This window comes from Colobus angolensis, unplaced genomic scaffold (genome assembly GCF_000951035.1).
Source record: "Colobus angolensis palliatus isolate OR3802 unplaced genomic scaffold, Cang.pa_1.0 Scaffold44, whole genome shotgun sequence".
Classification (NCBI taxonomy): Eukaryota; Metazoa; Chordata; class Mammalia; order Primates; family Cercopithecidae; genus Colobus; species Colobus angolensis.
Window position 1 is genome coordinate 156420 of NW_012117821.1, and position 21870 is coordinate 178289.

The following is a 21870-nucleotide window of genomic DNA, read 5'->3' on the forward strand; positions in this document are numbered from 1 at the left end:
TTGTTGTTGTTGTTAAGATGCAGTCTGGCTCTGTTGCCCAGGCTGGAGTGGAATCGTGCAATCTCGGCTCACTGCAGCCTCCACCTTCCAGGTTCAAGTGATTCTCTTGCCTCAGCTCCCCCAGTGGCTGGGATTACAGGTGTATGCCACCACGCCTGACTAATTTTTGTATTTTTAGTAGAGATGGGGTTTTACCATGTTGGCCAGGCTGGTCTTGAGCTCCTGGCCTTAGGTGATCTGCCTGCCTGCGCTTCCCAAAGTGCTGGGATTACAGGTGTGAGTCACCACGCCCGGCCCAATGAACAATTCTTGGTCATCATCTTGCATCACCTTCCGTCAATATGGCGCATGGCTGGTTACTTCCTCCCTCCGCCCACTCCCAGTTCTCCACCTGCCTCCCTGACTGCTCCTCCTCAGTTTCTGATCTAGTGCTCCTTTCTGCCTCCTCAATGCCCTTGGGGAGGGGCAAAGTCTTCAGCCTTCTTCTGAACACTGTTCTTCCCCTACGTCAATGCTCATCAAAGTTCAACACACAGAGTCACCCTGAGAGCTTGTTAAAACTCAGATTCCTGGATCCATCTCCACGACATCCTGATGCAGTCTGAGGAGTGGCCCGGGAATCTGAATGTCTAACAGGCACTCAGGTGCTGCTCTGGACGCAGGTCACAGCACCAAGCTTCGCATTAGCAGGGATCCAGCGAATAGCAAGCAGCCCCACAAACACACCAAACACTAACGACAACCCGTTTATATCTCCAGCCCAGAGGTCACTGGGCATCTCTGTTGCCTCCAACCCTAACCTAATCTCAGCTCCCCAGTACGCCCATGTCAGAAGAACTGCTCACCCTGTGGCCCCAGAAAACCCCAGGATGCAGCCTGCTTTTCCCTCTTCACATGCCCATCTCTCAACATCAATCGTGCCAGCTCTACTTTTCAAATGCAGCCCAATCCCACCTCATTCCCTTGCCTCTCCTTTCTCCAGGACACTGTTGCCCCCAGTCATCTCCCCACTCGTTCTGCAGCCACGTCCTCACTACTCACACAGAAGCCAGAGCCAAGCTGTAAAACATCAAGCAGACCCTGTGAGGCCCCCAGAGGCTTCCATGGATGTGAAATAAAATCCACACTTCTGGAGCCTGCCCTGCCGACCTCCCTACCCAGTCCGGCTGCTTTCCCCGCACACTGGCTGGGATGCTGTACCTTCACGTCCCATCACCACAGGGGATGACCTTCTAGAAGCTGGAAGTTAAGCAACAGTTGCCCCTGGAAATGTAACCTTTTTCCACGGACGTCAAGGAAGGGCCCACAGGAGCCTGTTACCACGTCGGCCCTTTCTCATGCTAATGAGGTCGCCATCTCTGGGAAACAAGGGCCATCAGCACAGACTCAGCTTGTGACACAGCCTGGATCGGAGTCAGGGATCAGCAGGAGATGTGGGGGGAGCCTGAGCTGCACCGAGACAAGATGTGGCACTGGGAGGGGCACGGTGCCCAGGACTCACCAGAAAGGAGCACAGGAAGATGAAGGAGACGAAGTAGAAGTAGGCAAAGTCACTTCCACACTCGGTGGCGTTGGCCTGCTCATCACAGGCCTGGTTGCTCAGGCAGGACAGCATGATCTCGTGCCAGGCCTCCCCTGTGGCGCTCCTGAGAAGAAGGGCAGAGCTGTAAGGCCCACAGAGGCCCTCGAGGGAGCCCGAGCCCTGTGGGGCTGCCAAGCGTGCCCGCTCCTTTGGGCTCCTTCCCACAGAGAGCTCACACGTGTGCAAGGCCTGGGTCACAGATGCTGTTCCTTCAAAGGAGCCTTCGGCACTAGATTTCCAAACCGACCGTTAGTCAGGAAAGCGCTGCTTACTAAAAAGTATCTATGGCACCAGGGGCCAACGCCAGGATGAGCACTTCTTTGTGGACACCACAGGCCCCAGTTGTCTTCCTGACCTCCTCCCAGACACACGCCATCCTGGTCTTCTTCATTTCCAGAAATGGTGACTCTCCTTCCAGCTGCTCCAACCAAAAATGTAGGCATCATCTTTGCCTCCTCTCTCTATATATATCCTGTTCATCAGCTCATCTGCCTTCAAAACACAGCCAGGCTCTCACCACTCTTCACTGTCCTAGGCCAAGTGATCATGGCCTGCCCTGTGCTATGGAAGCTTCCAAGCTGGTCTTCTCACTCTGCCCTACACAGCAGGAAGCAGGGCCACTAAGCACAGGTCAGATCACATTCTTTCTCCTCTCAAAACCCTCCAACGACTTGCCTCACTCATCAGAAATGCCAAAATCCACATGACTGCCCACTGCACTGTGGGACCTGCTGCCCACTCTTTCCCTGACTTCACCCCCATCTCGGTTCCAGCTCAGTCCACTCCAAGCACCCTGGCCTCTGCTGGTCCTTGAACACCTCAAGAGCACCCTGCCCTGAGCAGCCACCCTGGATGCTGCTGCATGGTGTCTGTTCCTGGACACAGCCAGCACCAGGGGCTTGCAGGATACAAGTGGGTCAGAGGCCTGGGTCCCCACCTCCATGTGTCTGTGTGGTCAGCCCTGGGCATAAGCTGGGCCCACTCCTCACTGATGACAGCCAGAGGCAGGGGTGTTCCTGCAGGGCTGCTGCTTCAACCTGTGCCGGGCCTGACTGATAAGGGTGTTCCCAGGCAACACAAAGTTCAGGGAGAAACAGGAAGCCGTGAGACCAAAGGCCTCAAAACTAAGGCTGACTTCATAGATTTGCCTTAAATCTTCTGTGGCATGAGGCAGAATATTAATAAATGATGAAATAAAATGAACACAGCAGCTAAAGCCCAGACAAACAACATCATTTGGGGACAGTGTCAGCCTAAGGGTGCTTGCTTATCTTATGCAAAGAAACAAGAGTCCAAGAGGTCTCTTCAGGCAGCTCAGCAAAGCAGGTCTGGGTCTGCGCTCGCCCCAGCATGCATCTGCAGGCAGGGTGGGCTGTGTCGAGCAACCCCCAGGGCTGGCTGTGCAGCATCCCAGTGCATTTGCAAACATGAACTGAAATGGTAAATCCCTAAAAGAGCTCCTTCCTTCTGTCCTAGGTTCACGAGTGATAAACTGTGGAACACTCAGGAGGCAGGAAAACACATCGCCACCTCCCCTCTGCTCCCAAGTTCACTCTCAAACCAGGACGGCCATAGCACCTGCTCCGCGCCCAGGAACAGCAGCTGACGCTTAGCCCTCTCCTGGGCACATCTCCGCCAGGAGACCTCGGAATGCCCAGAAGCTTGTGCCACGGCCTCTTGGCCCCTCCAGGTTCTGCCTGTTACTTGGCTTGGCTGTATCCAGGAGCCCAGGGAACAGCGGCTCCCATGAGAGATAGTGGAAAATAAAGGTGTGTTCAGACCAGCAGTTCTGGCCGGTTGGGTTCCTTGGGCCACTGAGTAGCTACAAACTCTGCTGGCAGCAGTTCCCCCCTATTGCCCTACTGCCCTCGATCCCACCGATCCCTGTAATCAACAAGGGTGCAGGTGGAAAGCTGGAGGCCGCACATGAAGAGAGCCCCTGCTAGGCACCTCTGTCCTCCCAGACCTCTGCCTGGAGCCTCACTGGAGGCCCCCAAGCTGCCGCCAGGGAGCACAGATGAGGCAGCAGAGGCCGGCCTGGCCCAGGGCTCCCAGGATGACCTCCCTCAGGGCTTCCCTTCAGCCTGTTCTGAGATTGGGGCAGGTATCAGGAGCCTCTGGAAAAGATGAGCAGAGAGAGGGGAAGAACCAGAAAGGCCTGCTGAGGGGAAGCCAGTGGGGTTGGGGGATTAGAAGTGGGCTGTCTCCGTGGTTGGCCCCCACCCTTTTTCATCCTGAGTAAAGCAGCCACTGATGGAAGAAGAGCGGACATTGGCCTGGGTTGACCGAACAACACACCTGAACAGCAGCATCAGGGCTTGCAAAAACGTCCGGAAGTTGTTGTGGCGGTTGATGCTGGTGTCATCATCCAGGGCAATATTCCCAAACACCTGCAATGGAGAAGAGCGATGGCACGGACTCTGCTGGGTCTGCAGGAGCCGCGGCAGGTGGACCAAGCCAGAGAGGGTGTGCGAGCCACACAAGGACCCCACATGAGATGGGCAGCTGCCCTCCCCAGAGAACTCCCACCTGGGAGAGGCCAGTGCGCGTTCCCAGTATAGACACCCTCTCAGTGGCCACATATGTGCCGGCTCCAGCTCTGAACCTGTCCACAGATGCAAGTCTGAAACACTCCCAAGAACGGCCCCCAGCCAAGCTTGCGAGGCCTCTGCCACACATAACACAGGAAGTGTTTTCAAGTGGGATCATCAGCGGCTCCAAAGCAGGCATTATGTTGGTAACAGGTCTGACAGATCATGGGAAAATGTCTTTTTAAAACATATGCAATAGCACGAGCGGCTTTTTATTCATTTTAACTGACTTTTCCACACTAAGAAATGCAAATGGGTCAATAATTGTACTCAGCCCAGAATCTGGAATCTGGCTGCAAATGTATGAACTATCCACAGAGATCAGTAACGTCCATGCTCTGTACATCCACAGACCAAAGCAGGAAAAAAAAATGTATTTCTTTAAATAGCATCAGATCTCTGCAAATTTTATTTTATTTTATTTTATTTTTTAATTTAATTTTTTTTTTTGAGACGGAGTCTTGCTCTGTCGCCTGGGCTAGAGTGCAGTGGCCGGATCTCAGCTCACTGCAAGCTCCGCCTCCCAGGTTTACGCCATTCTCCTGCCTCAGCCTCCCAAGTGGCTTGGATTACAGGCGCCCGCCACCTCGCCCGGCTAGTTTTTTTGTATTTTTAGTAGAGACGGGGTTTCACTGTGTTAGCCAGGATGGTCTCTATCTCCTGACCTCGTGATCCGCCCGTCTCGGCCTCCCAAAGTGCTGGGATTACAGGCTTGAGCCAGCGCGCCCGGCCGAGATCTCTGCAAATTTTAAAGCAAAAGAACTCTTCAATCCCTGAAATAGAGTTTAGAAATCAGCTTTCAGCAAACCTTTGAAACGCTGGCACCTTCCATCACAAATTAACCCTTGGGTCCCTCTTCCGTCCCTACTGTCGGAAAAGTGGTCAGATGCCAAAGATTTATAACTGGGACACTGCTTGATGGTTTTCAAATGCTTATTCCCAAATAGCGGACAAAGTGTTCTTTGGCAAAATAAAGAAAATCTAAATTATGCAAGCCAAGTTTGCCCAGTGCAAGGATCTGATGTGCTCCTGCTCGCATTCTCAGGCAGTTTTCCTCCGTAGCGTGTAACCCCCCGCCGTGGGTCAGGCCTGTCCTTCAGCGCGGCTGCCAGACTAACAGAATAAGCGACCGCTGCTGTGCAGGCCCCTCGGCAAACGCAGTTGTGCTCAAATGTGCTGCCACCACACAACCAGCACCCATTCTGACCTGTGCCCTGACACCCTACCATCACTGGGCGGAAGCCCGTGCGGCCCTCAAGAACACCAAGGTGCATCCACCTGGAGAGGTGGCAATGGGCCGAGGGCCAGGGCTGCTCCACACCAGGATGGCCCTGGGCAAGCAGCCCGATCTTGTGGCACCTCCTGTCCTCCTCCATAGAACAGTCTTTCTGAGGGTTACGTAAGTTTAGGCTGGGCGTGGTGGCTCACACCTGTAATCCCAGCACTTTGGGAGGCCGAGGCAGGTGGATCGCTTGAGGTCAGGAGTTCAACACCAGCCTGGCCAACATGGTGAAACCCCGTCTCTACTAAAAATGCAAAAATCAGCCGGGCGTGGTGGCGCCCGGGAGGCCACCACTGGGGAGGCTGAGGCAGGAGAATCACTTGAACCTGGGAGGCAGGGCTTGCCGTGAGCCCAGATCACACCACTGCACTCCAGCCTGGGTGACAAAGCCAGACACTGTCTCAAAATAAAAAAAAAAAAAAAAAGAGTGAGAAAAGAGGATTACATAAGTTCATACAGTGCTCCAAGCAGGATCTGGCTCATAGAGAATGTTCACTAACGATCAACTGATTATGATGACAACCTAACAATCATGATCAGTGCCCCACTGCTCTGGGGGACGGGAGGCTGGGACCACGCTCTGTCCCGAAGGGGAGCACCCACCTGCATGCCGATGATGGCGTAGATGAAGAACAGCATGGCAATGAGCAGACACACGTAGGGCAGGGCCTGCGGAGACAGGGGCCGGTCAGCGACAGACGCCTCCCGGCCACCACGCCCAGGCCTCGTGCTACAGTGGCTGGGCCTTTGAGGTCACACAGACCTCAGCCTACTCCAGCTTCATCCCACTGGCCACCAAGCCCCTCCAGCAAGTAATGCCCCAGTTTCTTTATCTAACTCGGAGTCGTGAAACCCACCTCAGGGTTCTTGTAAGCATGAAGAAGGGAACCTACAGGTAACTTAAAATGTCTTTATAAATAACAGGACAATGCATACAACCACGAGACCTGCATGCCGTGCCCTCTCCCAGCCTCCCAAAGGAGGGGCCGCTGTGGTGGGGGCGGGGGAAGTAAGACAGAGGAAGGGGGGACAGAAAGCACGGAGGCCCCCGGCCTGGCCCACCTTGAAGGACTGGACAAAGGTCCACAGCAGGATGCGGATGGTGTAACCCTGGCGAAGCAGCTTGATCAGCCGCGCAGCTCGGAAGAGGCGGAGGAAGCTGAGGTTGATGAAATTGTTCTGCAGAGAAGAGGAATTGTTCTCTGACCTTCAGAAGCCCTGAAAGCGCAGGCCAGCTGCTGCCACCCTACAACCTCTTCCCACATCCCTGTGGCCCCAAAGAAAAGTGGTTAAAAAGATTAAAATAAAAAGTCTCTGTTTCACAGTCTAAGCAGCAATCGGCCACCAGAAAATCTTCCAGAAGTAAAGCTTGTCCTTGCAAATCACTTCTCATGCAGCAAATCAGAGAAAACTTCCTTGGCTCTAAGGCCTCTCCCCACCCCCAACCGTGAGCAACAAAGAGAGAAAAGTTCTCCCAGGCAGCTCTCTGCTGCAGGTGAGCTGGGAGATCACCTGCGGCTGGGCCTCCAGCAGTGACCGCCTCTCACAGGACACGGCCAAGCTGACCACGTGCTGGGCATGACTGCTTCTCCACCGAGCACCCCTGAAGGGACCCCCGCCCAGGCTTCATGGCCATGCCCTTTCCTTCCTGGCTCAGACAGCAAAGCCCTTGCTTGCTGGACCCCAGCTGGGACCTGGCAGAGGGGCAAACACTTCCTCTGAGGCTGCTCCAGGTGTGTGCAGACAAGGTATGGAAGGTACAGGTGTTCTGCTGCTCACACCACGGAAGCCACCTCTGCAATTCACAGTCAAACAGGCCTCTGCTCTAGAGAACCCAGGCTGTCTAGTGTAGCTCCCTCATCCAAGGCACTCAAAATCAAGCACAAGGATAAATGGATAAACCCGGGACTCCACAGATTACCTGGGAGTAAAGCCTCCACGTGGCCTCAGGGCACTTGAATTACTGTATTGGCACATCCCTTTCAGGGAAGCAGGCTCTGGGGAGGCATCCATGCACAGATGGGGGTGCTTGTGGACCCAGGAGGCTTTCTGCCCTCTGTCTACCTAGAGGTCAGGTGCCCACACACAGCCTGAGAGCAGCTTCCTGCCACTGCAGCATTTAAAATATGCAAGCAGCTCAGGCTCAGAGACACGTTCATGTTGTCAGATTCAGTCATCAAATAAGGAGAACACAGATGTCGAATGAGACAGCAGCAGCGGGAGCATGTGCAGGTGCAGAGGTGGTGAGGGCCTGGCAGAGCGTCCCGCCTCTCCAGGGCTACCATTATGCGGGAATGAGGCATCAGTGGAGGGGTAGGCCTCACTCTTCCTTGCAGGGACAGTGGCCCAACCCATACTCAGAGGACCCTCTGCCTGGGTCTGCCACTTCCACTCGCAACGGCAGGACGGCTGACGACTCAACGCGAGGGACTGGCTCTCAGGTGGGATGCTGGAACTGTGGGCGCAGGACTGGTTTTGAATGATATCCATGGCCAGTGGGCACAAGGACGGGCTATGATCCAAATCAGCAAGGCGGCAGCAGTACACCTCAGGGTGTAAGAGGGCACCACAAGTGTACCCGTAGCTCCATAACCTGCTTGTGCCAGGGAAATAACATCTCCGTGGTAGACAAGATGGCCAAGAACTCTGGGCCACGAGGACCCACAGAGAAGCCAGCCATCTTAGAAACATGGGTGCAGGGGTGGAGGGCCGCAGTCTCCAGTGTCAGGAGACCCTTATGTAAGATGATGAAACAGAGCCGGGGGCTGGAGGATCCCACTCTGAAACCATGTGCTCAACGGGTCTGGAGGGGCAGTGACTGGGGCAACACAGCACCCGCTGGTTCACAGCATGGTCAGGCAGCGGCACAGACAAGATTTCCTGAAGACACTGGGGAAAATAAAGGTTGCCGCATACGAAGGAAGGACTGGAAGACAACAGGGCAGGTGAGAGGTGCGTGGAGAGTAAGTTTGTCCAAATGACTTAACGCATGAATGCCAACCTCAGCCACCATCACTTTCTGCTTTTGTGGAGACCCACATTCCCCTCTTCCTCCTGGCTTCTCTTGGGGCTCCCGTGGGTACTCAGGAGAGGCTGGGGGCAGGAGACGGGCGCCCTGGAGAGCTGTGAAGACAGACGGTGACGGCAGCCACAGATGTTCGAGCACAGCGTGGCAGGCCGGGCACCATGCCAGCTGCATGCAGGAGAGCAAGGGACAGAAGCACAAGCAGCACCATGCCGTGCACCTGCACCGTCACCTCTGGTCTCAGCCAGCCCCTCGGAGGCGGACACAGCCTGCCCCATCCTCACAGAGTCCATGACCAGCCCCTCGGAGGCAGACACAGCCTGCCCCATCCTCACAGAGTCCATGACCAGCCCCTCGGAGGCAGACACAGCCTGCCCCATCCTCAGAGAGTCCATGGCTTCTGTTGCAGCCACACCTACTTCAAGGTGAGGCCCTCCCTTACTTCCCCGAGTGGGAAAAGCTCTATGGCGCCCCAAAGGCATATCATTGTGCCCTCAACATGGCGGCTGACTCACCTTGATGGGACAACGGTCCCTAACCCTTCAATCCTCACCTTTCTCAATCACAAAGTAGGAACATGGGGATACTCAGTCCAGGAGGTGGGGAGCACTTGAGAAAAGGGATTTAAAATTGCACTTAGCACTGCGGGACACCATGCCATGACAGTGACCCACTGACCCTGTATCCAAGACCACCGCAGCCTCTGGCCAGAGTCACACAGAAGTGAGGGCTTGTCCCGAGTGTCAGTTGGGCACCCCACCCAGATCTGTGGGCCACGATGTGGGCCAGGTACCACGCCAGAGGACAAGGCCCACCAGGTGCAGAAAAACTGCTACGTGGCTCCCACTCAGTCGTCATTCTAATGAGACGGGCGACTGAAGATGGGAAAGGGACGTGCACGTGCATGAGTAACCCATCAGGCGTGGATTGCGGTGGAGAGAGAGGACGGGACAGACAGTGTGGGGAAGGGCTCTCTGAGGAGGTGACACTGAGCAGGGGCCTGACTGGCACAAGCTGGATGCGTGCAGATGGCATCACCTGGGTGTTTCTGCAGCATCAAATGGTATTTTCTCAAAACGCAAGCTCTTCCGCGCAACTGTGAATCGCTGTATCACAAACATTCACTTTTACGTGACTCTCAAATATCTTCTACTTTACATTAATTTCCACAGTCACAGCTAAAGTTTGGTCGGTTACCAACTATCTTGGCTCTAAAATTCCCTAAGACCCAGCAGGAAGCTCCGGTTGGACCCACACTCCACATGAGCTTGCTGACCGAGGCACACACGCAGTTCAGTGACATGCGAATGGGGGAGCCTGGGCTCCACTGCCTCTAGGGGCAGAGCCCCCTTCTTCTACTCAGCCCTACAAGAACCCTTCTGAATCATGAAGACAAAGACTCTAAGCCCTGCCCCTGAGCCCTGAACCCCAGGCCTGACCCCGCCCACCCCAAGGCAGGTCAGTCCAGGAAGGACAGATGCTACAGGGGACTCTGCAGAGGCCACCTGGGCAGAGCCGAGCCTTCTCGACTGGCACGATGGGGACAAAGTAGGTGGGAGACGGCTGTGCAACAGGAACCATGGACTCGCAGGGATCAGGGACAAACTCATGTCCCTCAAAGCCTCCCCAAATCTGAGCCAGTCCCAACAGAAAAAACTGCCCTCGACATTTACCCACTCCAGAAACCCCATCTCCCTCTCCCTGGGCAGGTCTCAGGGAAGCCCCGCCCAAGGCCAGTTCCCAGAATCAAACCGCTGCCAGGAGGGCCCTCAGAAGCCCTGCTGGACGCCCACAGCTAAAGGAGGGAGCAGGCCAGAGGTGAGTGGGTGCAGCTGCATCCAACCACATGCCCAGAGGGCAGTGGGCTAGAGTCCCAGGAACCAGAGGACAGGAGGGGAGCTGAGCAAGCAAAGCAAGGACTTGCAAGAACCGTTCAGAGTTGTGAAACCAACCGTTTCCTACATGTGATGTTTTCATGGATGGATATTTGCGTATTATTTACAAATTGGGAAGGTGTGAGCAGCAGGTGCACAACATACAGACGGAGACATGGGTTTTCGCATTGTATGTTGGTTGGATGGCGTGAGTCAGCAGGTAGGTTAAGATAAATCAAGAACAAAAACAGAAAACAAAAGAGAAAATGAGTCATCAACACAAGCAAAAACTCAAACTCTGATTACTTAACTAGAAAATTTTAGGATTTTGGTAAACTGCATATTTTTCTTAAAATATATCAGATCAAAACATATTTTTGAAGTCTGTAGATTATGCAGACAAGGTGGCATTCATTTGCATTCTTGTTTGTAATGCAAATCCAAAGATGACTCACAAACACATTTTTTTTTTTTATTTCCAGGCAAAGAAATCAATGTCAGTTTCGTGCTTGCTTGGAGCCCTCTCTCTGGGTGCCCTTGCTAAAACTCTATTTTGATTTTTAAGTTGGGGATGGGAACTGACAGTCATATTTTTGCCTAAGAAAAAAAAGTGCATTCACAAAGTAAACATATGAAGTGGCTCCAAATGAAAAACAGACACACAGACAAAACAAAGCACCATCAGTCCACACGATGGCTTTCCCTTCATCTTTTCTCCTCCGGGCAGAACAGGAGACGACCTGGGCTCCAGGAGCAAGGGTGGCCAGGGGACACCTGAGCTTTCCAACCGACAGCTCTCAGGCCCCCACCTGCTGGGTTGGGTGTCCAGGGTTGGCAGGGGCTGCCAAGGAGGGCTTGCCTGAACCAAGGTCTGAAACGACCACAAACAGCCCCAGCCTTGACTGTCTCGCAGCTGAGGGACGGAGTGTGGGTTATTCTGGCTGTCTGCATTGCAGCAGGCATCTGCCTTGTATCAAGGCCTCTGCCCTATGCCAGGGCCTTTTTGGGGCGTGGGGAGGTTTCCCTAGAACCCGGCTGGGCACTGGGGCTCTCTGCACATCTCTGATGTCAGCCAGCAGTCAGCAGTCCTCGCCCCTCTTGGAAAGGAGCCGCACACATGCAGAAACCACCCCTCCCCACCAAGCTCTGTCCTTACAGCTGGGAGCTCAATGTTTCTATCACTTTATTTGACGAATACAGGTTTCTGTTTCCAAAGAGGAGGCCTTAGGAGTCAGCAATGCAGCCCACCTGTGCCTCTCGGAAAGTGCACTGGGACTAACTGCTTCTGCGCGAGACGCACAGGGAGGAGGCAGCCACGGGGAAACGCAACACCAGCGGACTAAACTTTCTTGATTTTTCTGATTAAATGGCAGGTTTCAGCTTTTTTGCTTCAATTACTCACATCATTAACTTTTTTAAATCATAAAGCATGTCACATAAAAGATTATGCATAAATATTCTAAAGAAAAGTAAAACCAGGTATCTATACATATTCATCACCCAGCTTTACGAACGGAACATCACCATCACTTCTGAAGCCCTTCTTGGGTCTCCCTGCCTCCTCTGCAGATGCAGCAACTACCCTTCCTTCTTGTTAATCACGGCTTGTCTTTTCAGCTTTACCATAAACTCTGAAAATGCATTCTGTTTGCCTGTTCCTGGCCTTTGCTGTGGGATCCGGCCGTTCGCAGGCTTCTGTGACTTGTGCACACCTGTGTTCTGACAGCAAACTGTTTCTGAGAAGCATCCACACTGATGTCACTGGAAAGGGGCGCACACACAGAACCCCCCCCAAAGCTGTGTTTCCAGTGGGGAGCTCAATTTCACATCATTTGTGTATTTTCACTGCTATGCGGCCCTTCACTGCATTAGCAATGCTAACAACTGGTACATTCTATTACCGACGGGCACTCGGATGCCTCTGGTTGGCAGAACACTGGTGCCAGGAACACTGGTGTGAAAATGCCTCTGGTGGTCATCTATGCAGACGCCCTCTGAGATACACGCCTAGGAGTACAGTTACTGAGTTGTAAGCACCTGTCCAACTTTCGAGGTGCTGCTGAGCCCTCCCAGAGGCTGTGCCAGCTGGCACGCCCACCAGCAGTGCCAGAGTTCTGCTTTTGATGTTTTGAAAGAGTCTTACTCCGTCGCCCAGGTTGGAGTGCAGTGGTGCAATCTCAGCTCCCTGCGACCTCTGCTTCCTGGGTTCAAGCGATTCTTGTGCCTCAGCCTCCTGAGTAGCTAGAATTACAGGGGTGCGCCATCACGCCTGGCTAATTTTTGTATATTTAGTGGAGACGGGGCTTCACCATGTTAACCACGCTTGTCTCGAACTTCTGACCTCAGGTGATCTGCCCACCTCGGCCTCCCAAAGTGCTAGGATTATAGAGGCCTGAGCCACTGCCCCTGGCCTTCTCTTCTTTTAAAAAATTTAACGTCAACATTATACTAGCCTAGTTAGAGAATGTGCACTCTTTTTCTGTTCTCTAGAAAAATCTGTTTAAGAGTGGAATTGTCCTTCCTTATATTTTAGGTAGAAACCTAACGTGTAAGACCACTAAAATCTGGTGTTTTCTTTATGGGAAGATTGTTTGTTGATTCATCTTCTTTAATGCTTTAATAAAGAACCATTTAGGGTTTTTCTCTCTTCTTCTGTCAGATTCGGTCATTTACATTTTTCTAGTAATGTGTTCACTTACCTCGGTTTTCAAATGTACCGGAATAAACTGTTCACAATATTCTCCTTCACCTTATTCATGTTAATCTCTCCTGTACCTGCTGTCATGACCCTTTTCTCTGCCTTACATCATATATTTCACCTTCTTATTTTTCTTTGATTAATCTTGCCAGAGGTGTGTCAATTTTTAAGTCTTTAAAGAACCAAGTTTAGACTTTCATTCTCTCTAGTCTTTGGTTTCTACTTTCTTAATTTCTATTCTTAGACTTTTCTTCTACTTTACTGAGCTTATTCTGTTTTTCTTTCTCTAACTTTTAAAGTTAGATGCTAAACTCATTAATTTTTTACATTGTTTTCTTTTCCCAATATAAATATTAAGGTTATGAATTTCTTTCCGAGTACTGTTTCAGCTGTTATCTCATGAGCTTTAATATATAGTATTTTCATTGTTTTTCTGCTGTTTATATTTTCTAATTTCCATCATTTCATCTTTTACCCATGACTTAGTCAGAAATTTCTTTCCTCAAAAGTGAGAAGGTACCGTGTTTCAGCCACACAGGCCCTGTGATCACTTTGCTTCTGTCCACACTGGCTCCCAGTGCACTTTCACACCCAGCAGGAGCTGTCTCTCCTTCTCCCTCTGTCTCTCTCCTCCTGCCTCCCGGCCTCTCTCTCTCTCTCTCTCTCTCTCTTTTTTTAGAGATAGAGTTTTGCTCCATTGCCCAGACTGGAGTGCAATGGTACAATCATAACTCAGGGCAGCCTCGAACTCCTGGGCTCCAGCGATGCTCCCACCTCAGCTTCCCAAAGCTCTGGGAGTACAGGCTTGAGCCAGCGTGCCTGGCCCACTTGGGTCTCTTGATGTGGAATTCCCACAGGCTGCCAGAACCTGCTTTGCAGGAGGAGCCCAAGCTGCACTTTCCTGCCCCTCACTGGGACAACTCTGATGTGGCATCCACACCACCCTCAGAGCTCCCCTGAAGGAAGGAGCCCAAATTACATGGAATTGCTTGAAGCTGGATCTCTTTCCTTGTCCAACTGCCCCCCCTCCTCACCAACTATTCCTGGAAACACTTCCTAAAAAATCACATTTGGATCACAGGTTCTGATCCAAAGACAGGTGGCACCAGAGGTGGTTCCTTGGAAGCTGACTCTAAGGATGGAGCCTTGGGGAGTGGCTCACGGGCCAGATTCTCCTCTGTTGGTGGGTGGTAAGTGAGGTGACAGTAACTCCCGCTGTGCTGTAGCATTAAAACTGCTGAAACCTTCATCTTGGGTAAATCTGTAAAGGGTTGAAACGGGTGCAATAACGATGCTGCAAGACATCATCAGCGTCCACAGGCTGTCAGGAATGGGCACTGCAAGGACGGGAGAGCTGGTGAACCATAGCTAAGTGCCCCCAGTTGCTCTGGGGAAAAAAAGTTACAAGTGTAAATTGTCAACTAGCAACTCCAAGCATAACACAACTGTGGTCTGTGGTGGATTGTGCTGACCAGCCTGGGACTCAAGGGAGGACCAGGGCCCTGGAGAGGCCTCCACAAGTCTCTCGTGCTCCAGCGTCAGCACCCGGAGAGGGAAGGCAGGCCGGACAGGCAGAGCGGGAACACCAGTGTGGGCGTGCCCCCAACACAGAGTTCTCAGATGCCCCGGGACTGCCTGGGCCTGCAGGAGCGTCCCCTCCCTGCCGGAGGACCTCACTTTGTCTTGCCTGAATACCTGCAGGAGTCTCAGCTGAGGTGGATGCTTTCCACAATGGTGCTCACTCTCCCCAAGATCCACCTTACTTCCCACACTGGCCACTAGACTCACAACTCGAGTTTTCACACAGGCTGCCTGGGGAAGCGGTGGTCCTGCTGAGTGAGAAGCCGAGGCTGCTCAGTGAAGGGCTGTGTGATGTAATGGGTATGTGTGGGAGGAGTGTGGGAGGACCATGGTGGGAGGGACTGGATGAGGATGGGTGTTAGACAGGCTGGATAAAAAACTATTTTTAATGTAGGGGAGCTTTCTCCCATGACTCAGGATCCAATGCCCTGGCAAGGGCACCTGAAGCAGGTGCTGACAGGCTGCGGGGATGACCCCCAGGAGCTTGGAAAACCTCATGGCCCACATTAAACGAGGTGGGGGTGCCAGAACTGCCTGGGCAGATGCTGAGCAAAGGACCAGAAGGCTCAGAGAGGTGGGCATGCTAGAAAGAACCTATCATGTACGATCTAAGTGCCCATGAGCCAACCAGCTTCTCAGAGCATTTTGGGAGGAGGGCACTGGCATCACGCACAAGGTCCCTGGTGGTTATCTCCTGCAGGCCAGGGTTGATGGGAGGGGACACTGTCACGGAGCAGGGATTCTTTTGGGCAGAAGAGAAGGCTCTGGAGCTGCAGAGTCTCCATGGCAGCCCACAATCACATGAGGCTGGCTCCCTTCCACAGTTGGCTGCCTGGAACCACCACAGTGGGCGGCAAGGCCTCAATGGCAACCAAGAGCCCTGACCTGCAAAGGTCCACGGTGGCAGCTAATCAGCCGTGACATTCCTAGGGCAGGACAGAGGGGCAGCGCCAACAAGGATGCTGCTTGAGATGAACGTCCGTAAATATGGAACTCAAAGGAATCAAAGTAAGTGAGCAGAGGCTGGTATCAGCCACCACAGTGGACAAACACACTCCCTCCCTGTCTCTCAACCAGTCAGTTTCCAGATCCAGGGTCCATAGCTTAGAGGAGAGACGGGGCCCCCTTGCAGAAGAATCCTGCAACACAAGAGGGAGTCTAGACAGCAGTCATTCATCTGCCCCTCCCCAAGGAGATCTAGCTTGTTTACTTGAGAAATTGCACACTGGAGAAAGAAGAATCCCTGGATGTTTTGAAGGCTGTTGGATACAAGGTCCAAGATAACACTGATGCTAAGGAACTAAAATGAGATGGTGGCTCCATGTCAGAGTGTGCACAGGGGCCAGGACACCAATGAATCCCTGGCCCAGGCCCGTCTCTCAGTGGTCTCGTGTGCCCGGGCAAAGCTGGTGTTCGTTTGCCTCGTCCTAACTGGCAGAACCCGCCACACTGGCCCCTCAACATGTGAATTCGACATAACAATAGGAAAGTCCTCAACACCGACACCCCCCAGCCAAAACAGTAAATTATAACGCTGCATCCAGTATGGAATGGAGAGGTTAGCGCCACCTTGAATAATTAAAAGATAAAGGGGTGGTTGGTCTACACCCCATTCCCATTCAATTCACCAGTATGGACCATGCAAGAAAACTGGATCACAGTGGATGACAATACCCAGCGCTGTGGGAGATTTGATATCTTTAAAGAACAGATCTACTCAGCCTCTGGGACTTGGCACACAGGTGCCAACCTGGTGAGCACACTCTTCAGCAGTCACTGCTAGGCAGGGTCAGAAGCAGTTTGCATGCACAGCAGACATTCACGGTCTGACCCTATGTCACAACACGGTCCAAAGGGACTCTTAATCACTTAGAATTCTTATTTTTATTTTTTAGAGACAGGGACTCACTTTGTGGCCCAGGCTGGAGTGCAGTGATGCGATCATAGCTCACTGCAGCCTTGACTTCCTGGGCTCGGGCGATCCTCCCACCTCAGCCTCCTGAGTAGCTGGGACTACAGGCGTGCATCACCATGCCTGGCTAATTTTTTAAATTTTTTTGCAGAGACAGGGTCTCGCCATCTTGCTTAGGCTGGCCTCCAACTCCTAGACTCAAGTGATCTTCCTGCCTTGGCCTCCCAAAGCCCTGAGATCACAGGTGTGGGCCACTATGCCTGACCAAGACATTCTTCAGAAAACCACACTGGTCCACAACATTGATGACGTTATATTACTTAGATCAGATGCCCTGACGAATCTTATAAGGATTCATGGACCTTCCACGTCAGTGAAGTTTTTAGGGGTCCGGTGGTCTTGGCTATGCCAGGACAAGGACTCCAAGGTAAGAGACAAGTTAGTGATTGCACCTCACATTTCTACTGCAGGTAGGTTGCTTTGCGTTCTGGAGATGGTATAAGCCACTTAGGAAATACTGCTGTGACTCAAAACGCTGCCACGTTTGAGAGGTTTCAGAGCATGAGTGGGGTCTCTAACAGACCCATGATGTAACAGCAATGGCCCTGCCACTTTGGCCACAAAACCCAGCAGCCCCCAGGGTCCTTGATGTGTATGTGGTAGGTAAGGATGCAGGGCAAAGTCCTGGGAAAGCCTCCACAGATAAGTCAGTGCAGACACCTAGCATTTGGGAGCAGGCCACGCCATCTACAGAACAGAAGCCTAACGAGAGGGCCCAACCTAGCTCCTGGCCCTGGTGGCAGCTGTGTGTGTCACCAAGAGACATCGCTGTCTATGACACCAAAGCATCTCCCCATAGTGGTGTGCTGTCAGACCACCACAGGCCCAGTGAACAAGGGAAGGGCTCCTGATCTCTGTGACCAAACCCAAGCATATCTGGAGGACACAGCACCCAACATGTGGCCAATCCCCCACGACACGCATCTCCATTGACCAATGACGTCCTCACCTCACTCCGGCCATCACCACGACACGCATCTCCATTGACCAATGACGTCCTCACCTCACTCCGGCCATCACCACGACACGCATCTCCATTGACCAATGACGTCCTCACCTCACTCCTGCCATCACCACGACACGCACCTCTGTTGACCAATGACGTCCTCACCTCACTCCGGCCATCACCACGACACGCATCTCCATTGACCAATGACGTCCTCACCTCACTCCGGCCATCACCACGACACGCACCTCTGTTGACCAATGACGTCCTCACCTCATTCCTGCCATCACTTCATAGGGATTCGGGGAAACGCAGACCTGGCTTGTGGATAGGCTGCTTGGTGTACTGGTGCAGGCCTCACTACAGCCTCACATGGGAACAGCCTGACAGACAGTGGTGGAGCAGAGCCCTGGGCAGGGTACCTGGTCAGCTCCGTGTGTGGGGGAAAACAAGCTGCCTGTGCTGGATAACAAGGTCCGAGGCAGGCACAAACGGCTGGTCAGGACCCTGGAGGGAACAAGGTCTAGGGGAGAGGCAGACAGACAGGCCTTGGGAACAGGCATGGGGTACCGGCCTTTGTTTTGCGAACCAGTGCTCACCATGGGGCACTAAAAACCAAGCATTGGGATAAGTCGACCAACAGATATCGGCTAGCCTCTGTCCTCACCAGCCCCAGTGTCCACACAGCAGACCTCTGGATAGGGTGGCCATCATGGCCAAGAGCCTCTCAGCAGATGATCCAGCCATGACCACTGACGATTATCTACCTGAGGTGAGCAGAGAGCAACACTGGGCCTCCATTTGGTGCCATGCCTTGTGGCTGTCAACCAGCCACCTAGTGGTAAGCCGACTGTATCAGACCTCCTTCTCCTGGAAAGGGCAGTGATTTGTCTCAACTGGGATCCACCCACATCCCAGGTGTGGGTCTGCTTTCCTTGTGCAGCACCATGGCAGCACTAGCATCTCAGGGCTGGTGTCAGAGATTTCCCAACACAGGATTTCATATAACATCAGCTCGGAGCACACGCAGGGGATGCGTGTAAGCCAGGTGACCTCAGGGTCCACTGGACCATCTAATGCAACACCACTCAGGAGATGCTGCTCTGACCTTAAAGGCAGAGATAAAATGCCAGCTTGGTGAAACACTTCATGGGGTTGGGCTGCCATATTTCAAGAGGAACCAATGGCCAATCGATGGCACTGGGTGCCCAATCAGTAAAATGCACGGATCGAGGAAATGGTGAAAGGAGAAGTGGCCCCTCTCACCATCGCTCCAGAAACCCAGTAGGCATTTTGTGCTCATCTTCCCCAAATTTAGGTCTGGCAAATCTAGAGGCCCTGGTTCAAACAGGTGGAGAAGGTTCTATCACCCAACACCAAAAGCCATGGTGGCCACCTGGTCACTTGGGGCTGCTTGTGCCAGAAGGCCAGCAGGCATCACAAAGAGTGTCCATGCTGGCCAGATCACCTGACCCTCATTATTGTGAAGGGCAGAGCTGCCACTGCATAGTTCTGGGAATCAGGGGCTTCACTGCACCTTTCTACATGCTCCTATGAACATGCTCCTAGGAGCAGTCTCCACTGTGACTGGATTACTACAGCAGCCAGGATTGGATAAAGGAATGGCAGCAAGTAGGGACTTGGGATGCACAGGGCTGAGGGTCTGGGTCATCCCACCAGGCCAGCAACCAGTGCAGCAGAAGGCTGGCCACAGGTCGGGGGCTCTAGAAAGGGTGGTGGGGGGAACGGGATGATGAACATCAGCTCTGCTTGGACCAGCACAGCAGAGGGAGCTCTGCTCTGTCTCCCAGAGACCATGACCAGCACCATCCTGAAGAATGAGCACAGTGAACCCAATGTGAAGTGTGGGCAGAACAGGAAGGAGCCCCGGCACTCTGGCGGGTCCTCCCGATGGTGTCAGACGTCCCTTCAGCCCTAACAGTTTGGGTGCAGAGGCTCCTTCACAGTACTGGTGGCTTACTCGGGGAGCCGGAAGCATCTGAGAACTGACACCCCAGGTGCAGCCCTCAGCCTAATGCCTCGCGGAGGGTGCAGAGGCAAACACGTTGCAGCTGCCTTTCCAGCAGGGATAGCTCTGAGGTGCAACCTAGGCTGCTGCCAGAAGTCCCTTGGGAGATGACCCACACTGACCCACCAGGACAGCTTGTGACGCAGCACTGCTGGTCCTTCTCTTACCACCCATTTCCCCACGCCCTTCTGCTGATTTCTACTGGGAACACTACTTAAGAAGTAACTTTCACATGAGTGCTCGTTTCTGCATCTGCTTCTTGAAAATTCAACCTAAGACCAAACAAACGAGATTTCTGCCATGTATTTCCACTGTAATGTGTTGTACTCAAAAAATGTTGCTTTATGATCAGATGCTCTGGCATTTGTTGAGACAAGCTGACATCCCAGCACTGGGCAATTTTAAGGTATAATCCACATATGTTTGATAAGAATGAATATTTCCCCATATAAAGAGAGAGAGAGAGAGACAGACGGTGGGGGGCAATATTGTAAAATATAAATCCTTACTGGTTTCAGTTTATAGATTTTTGATACCACCTTGTTAGATACACATCATACAGATACAAATTTAAGACTCACATCTTCTTGGTTGGTTGCTACCATGGAGCTCCAGGTAACTCTCAGGCCCAAAAGATCTTTGAGAACCACTTTCTTATTCAAGAAAGAACATCTGCTGAGGTAATACCCAATCCCTAAACTCCACCCCTGGAGTGAAGCCTCCACATGTCCAGGGGGTCCATCCAGGGGGTCCTGGGGAACCCAGGAAGAGGCCAACACAGGGCCTGGAGATGCACTGAGGGGAGCAGCCTCTAGAAGGAAACCATCTGGGGACCCTGAAGGAGGGACAGAAATGCTACTTACCGCAATCTCTGTTACTAAAATATCAGTAATACTTCCCAACACAGTGACAAAGTCAAAGACATTCCAGGCATCTCTGAAATAGTTCTAGAGAAAAAGAAGAGCAGTTAGTGCCAGCGGCTGATGAGGACTCTGTCGGTAAAGAGGTATAGGTGGTGGCCCCGATCAGGAAAGGGGTGAGGGTGACAGACACAGAGCACAAGGCAGACGGGCCACCCCAGAGGGCACAGCACAAGGCCAGAGCTAAGCAGATGTCAAAGCCAGGGACAGAGACACCTCCGGGCCTGGGTAGAGGCAGGACTAAGGGCCATGTGTCCAAAGAGGAAGAACCCAGCCCTGCCGGCCTCCCAGGACCTAGGCTGGGGGCAGAGCTTATGCAGCCGAGAGGGTCAGAACAGCCCCTTCCCCAGAGCCCCTGTAGTGTCACACACACTCTGGGTACTCGGAGAATTCCCAGCTCCAAACTGTGAGCCCCCAAAGGTCGCCCTACAGACGGGGAGCCAGAATGCAGGCTGTCAAAAGGCAAAGGGGGGACCAAAGCACGTACCAGCACCCCAAAGGCGATGATCTTCAGCACGCATTCCATGGAGAACATGGATGTGAACACGATGTTCAGGCACTTCAGCATCAGCTCGTACTCATAGGGTGCATCATAGAACTGCCCAGGGAAGACGTGCTGTTGGCCATGGGTTTGGCAGCCCCAAGACACCCGATCTGGGACCACCATGACCAAGCAAGGGGGGCGGACAGAACTCCATGCCTGCCCAGGCCTGGGACACCCCTTCCTGCTCTCCAAGAGTCCTCCCAGAGCCCCCCCACTGTCCCAGCCCACAGACAACAAAGGGAAACAGGATTCCACAGGCATCCCGTGCTGGCCAGGATGCAAGGCCATTGCTCTTTGGCTCATGCCAGGAGGAAGAAGGCTGACTCTCCACTCAGCCTCAGGGTCAGATCCCAATCCCTAGCGGCGCCAGCTCCCCCTCCGTGCTGAGCCCCACACACCTTCATCATCAGCACCACGGTGTTGAGGGCTATCATGGCCATGATGAAGTATTCAAAGGGTGGGGAGACCACAAATGTCCACGTCTTATACTGGAATGACTGCCTGTTTTGGGGCATGTACCGTGTCAGGGGTTTGGCGCTGATGGCGAAGTCAATGCAAGCCCTCTGTAAGGGGAGAAAGGAGCACAGAGACTCAAAAGCAGAAAACCTACCCTATGGCATCTACTGCACCAGCCCCGTCTCACCAGCCCTCACAGGGAGCCCTGATGAGAGAAGGCAAATTGAGGCAGCCCAGACCTTCTCCAAGCAGGCCTCAACCCACCAAATCTGGTCTCTCTGCAGGAGAAAGGAGGCCCCGCCCCTGTGTTGGCAGACAGTGGCAGCCAAAGCTGACCCAGCTGTGAGTGATTTGTGCGCAGGAGGAAAGC

At 53.0% G+C, this 21870-nt stretch overlaps 1 protein-coding gene across 1 annotated transcript in view; it reads right to left on the reverse strand.

Moving 5' to 3' along the window:
* CACNA1B (calcium channel, voltage-dependent, N type, alpha 1B subunit) overlaps nucleotides 1-21870 on the reverse strand; it is a 274453-nt gene that overhangs the window by 54406 nt on the left and 198177 nt on the right. The window contains exons 30-36 of the mRNA XM_011957386.1: nucleotides 21443-21607; nucleotides 20988-21098; nucleotides 20444-20527; nucleotides 6518-6634; nucleotides 6059-6124; nucleotides 3881-3972; nucleotides 1502-1646 (exon numbers count right to left, since the gene is read on the reverse strand). Coding sequence (XP_011812776.1) covers nucleotides 1502-1646; nucleotides 3881-3972; nucleotides 6059-6124; nucleotides 6518-6634; nucleotides 20444-20527; nucleotides 20988-21098; nucleotides 21443-21607 — 780 coding nt within the window. The remainder of the gene's footprint in view (nucleotides 1-1501; nucleotides 1647-3880; nucleotides 3973-6058; nucleotides 6125-6517; nucleotides 6635-20443; nucleotides 20528-20987; nucleotides 21099-21442; nucleotides 21608-21870) is intronic.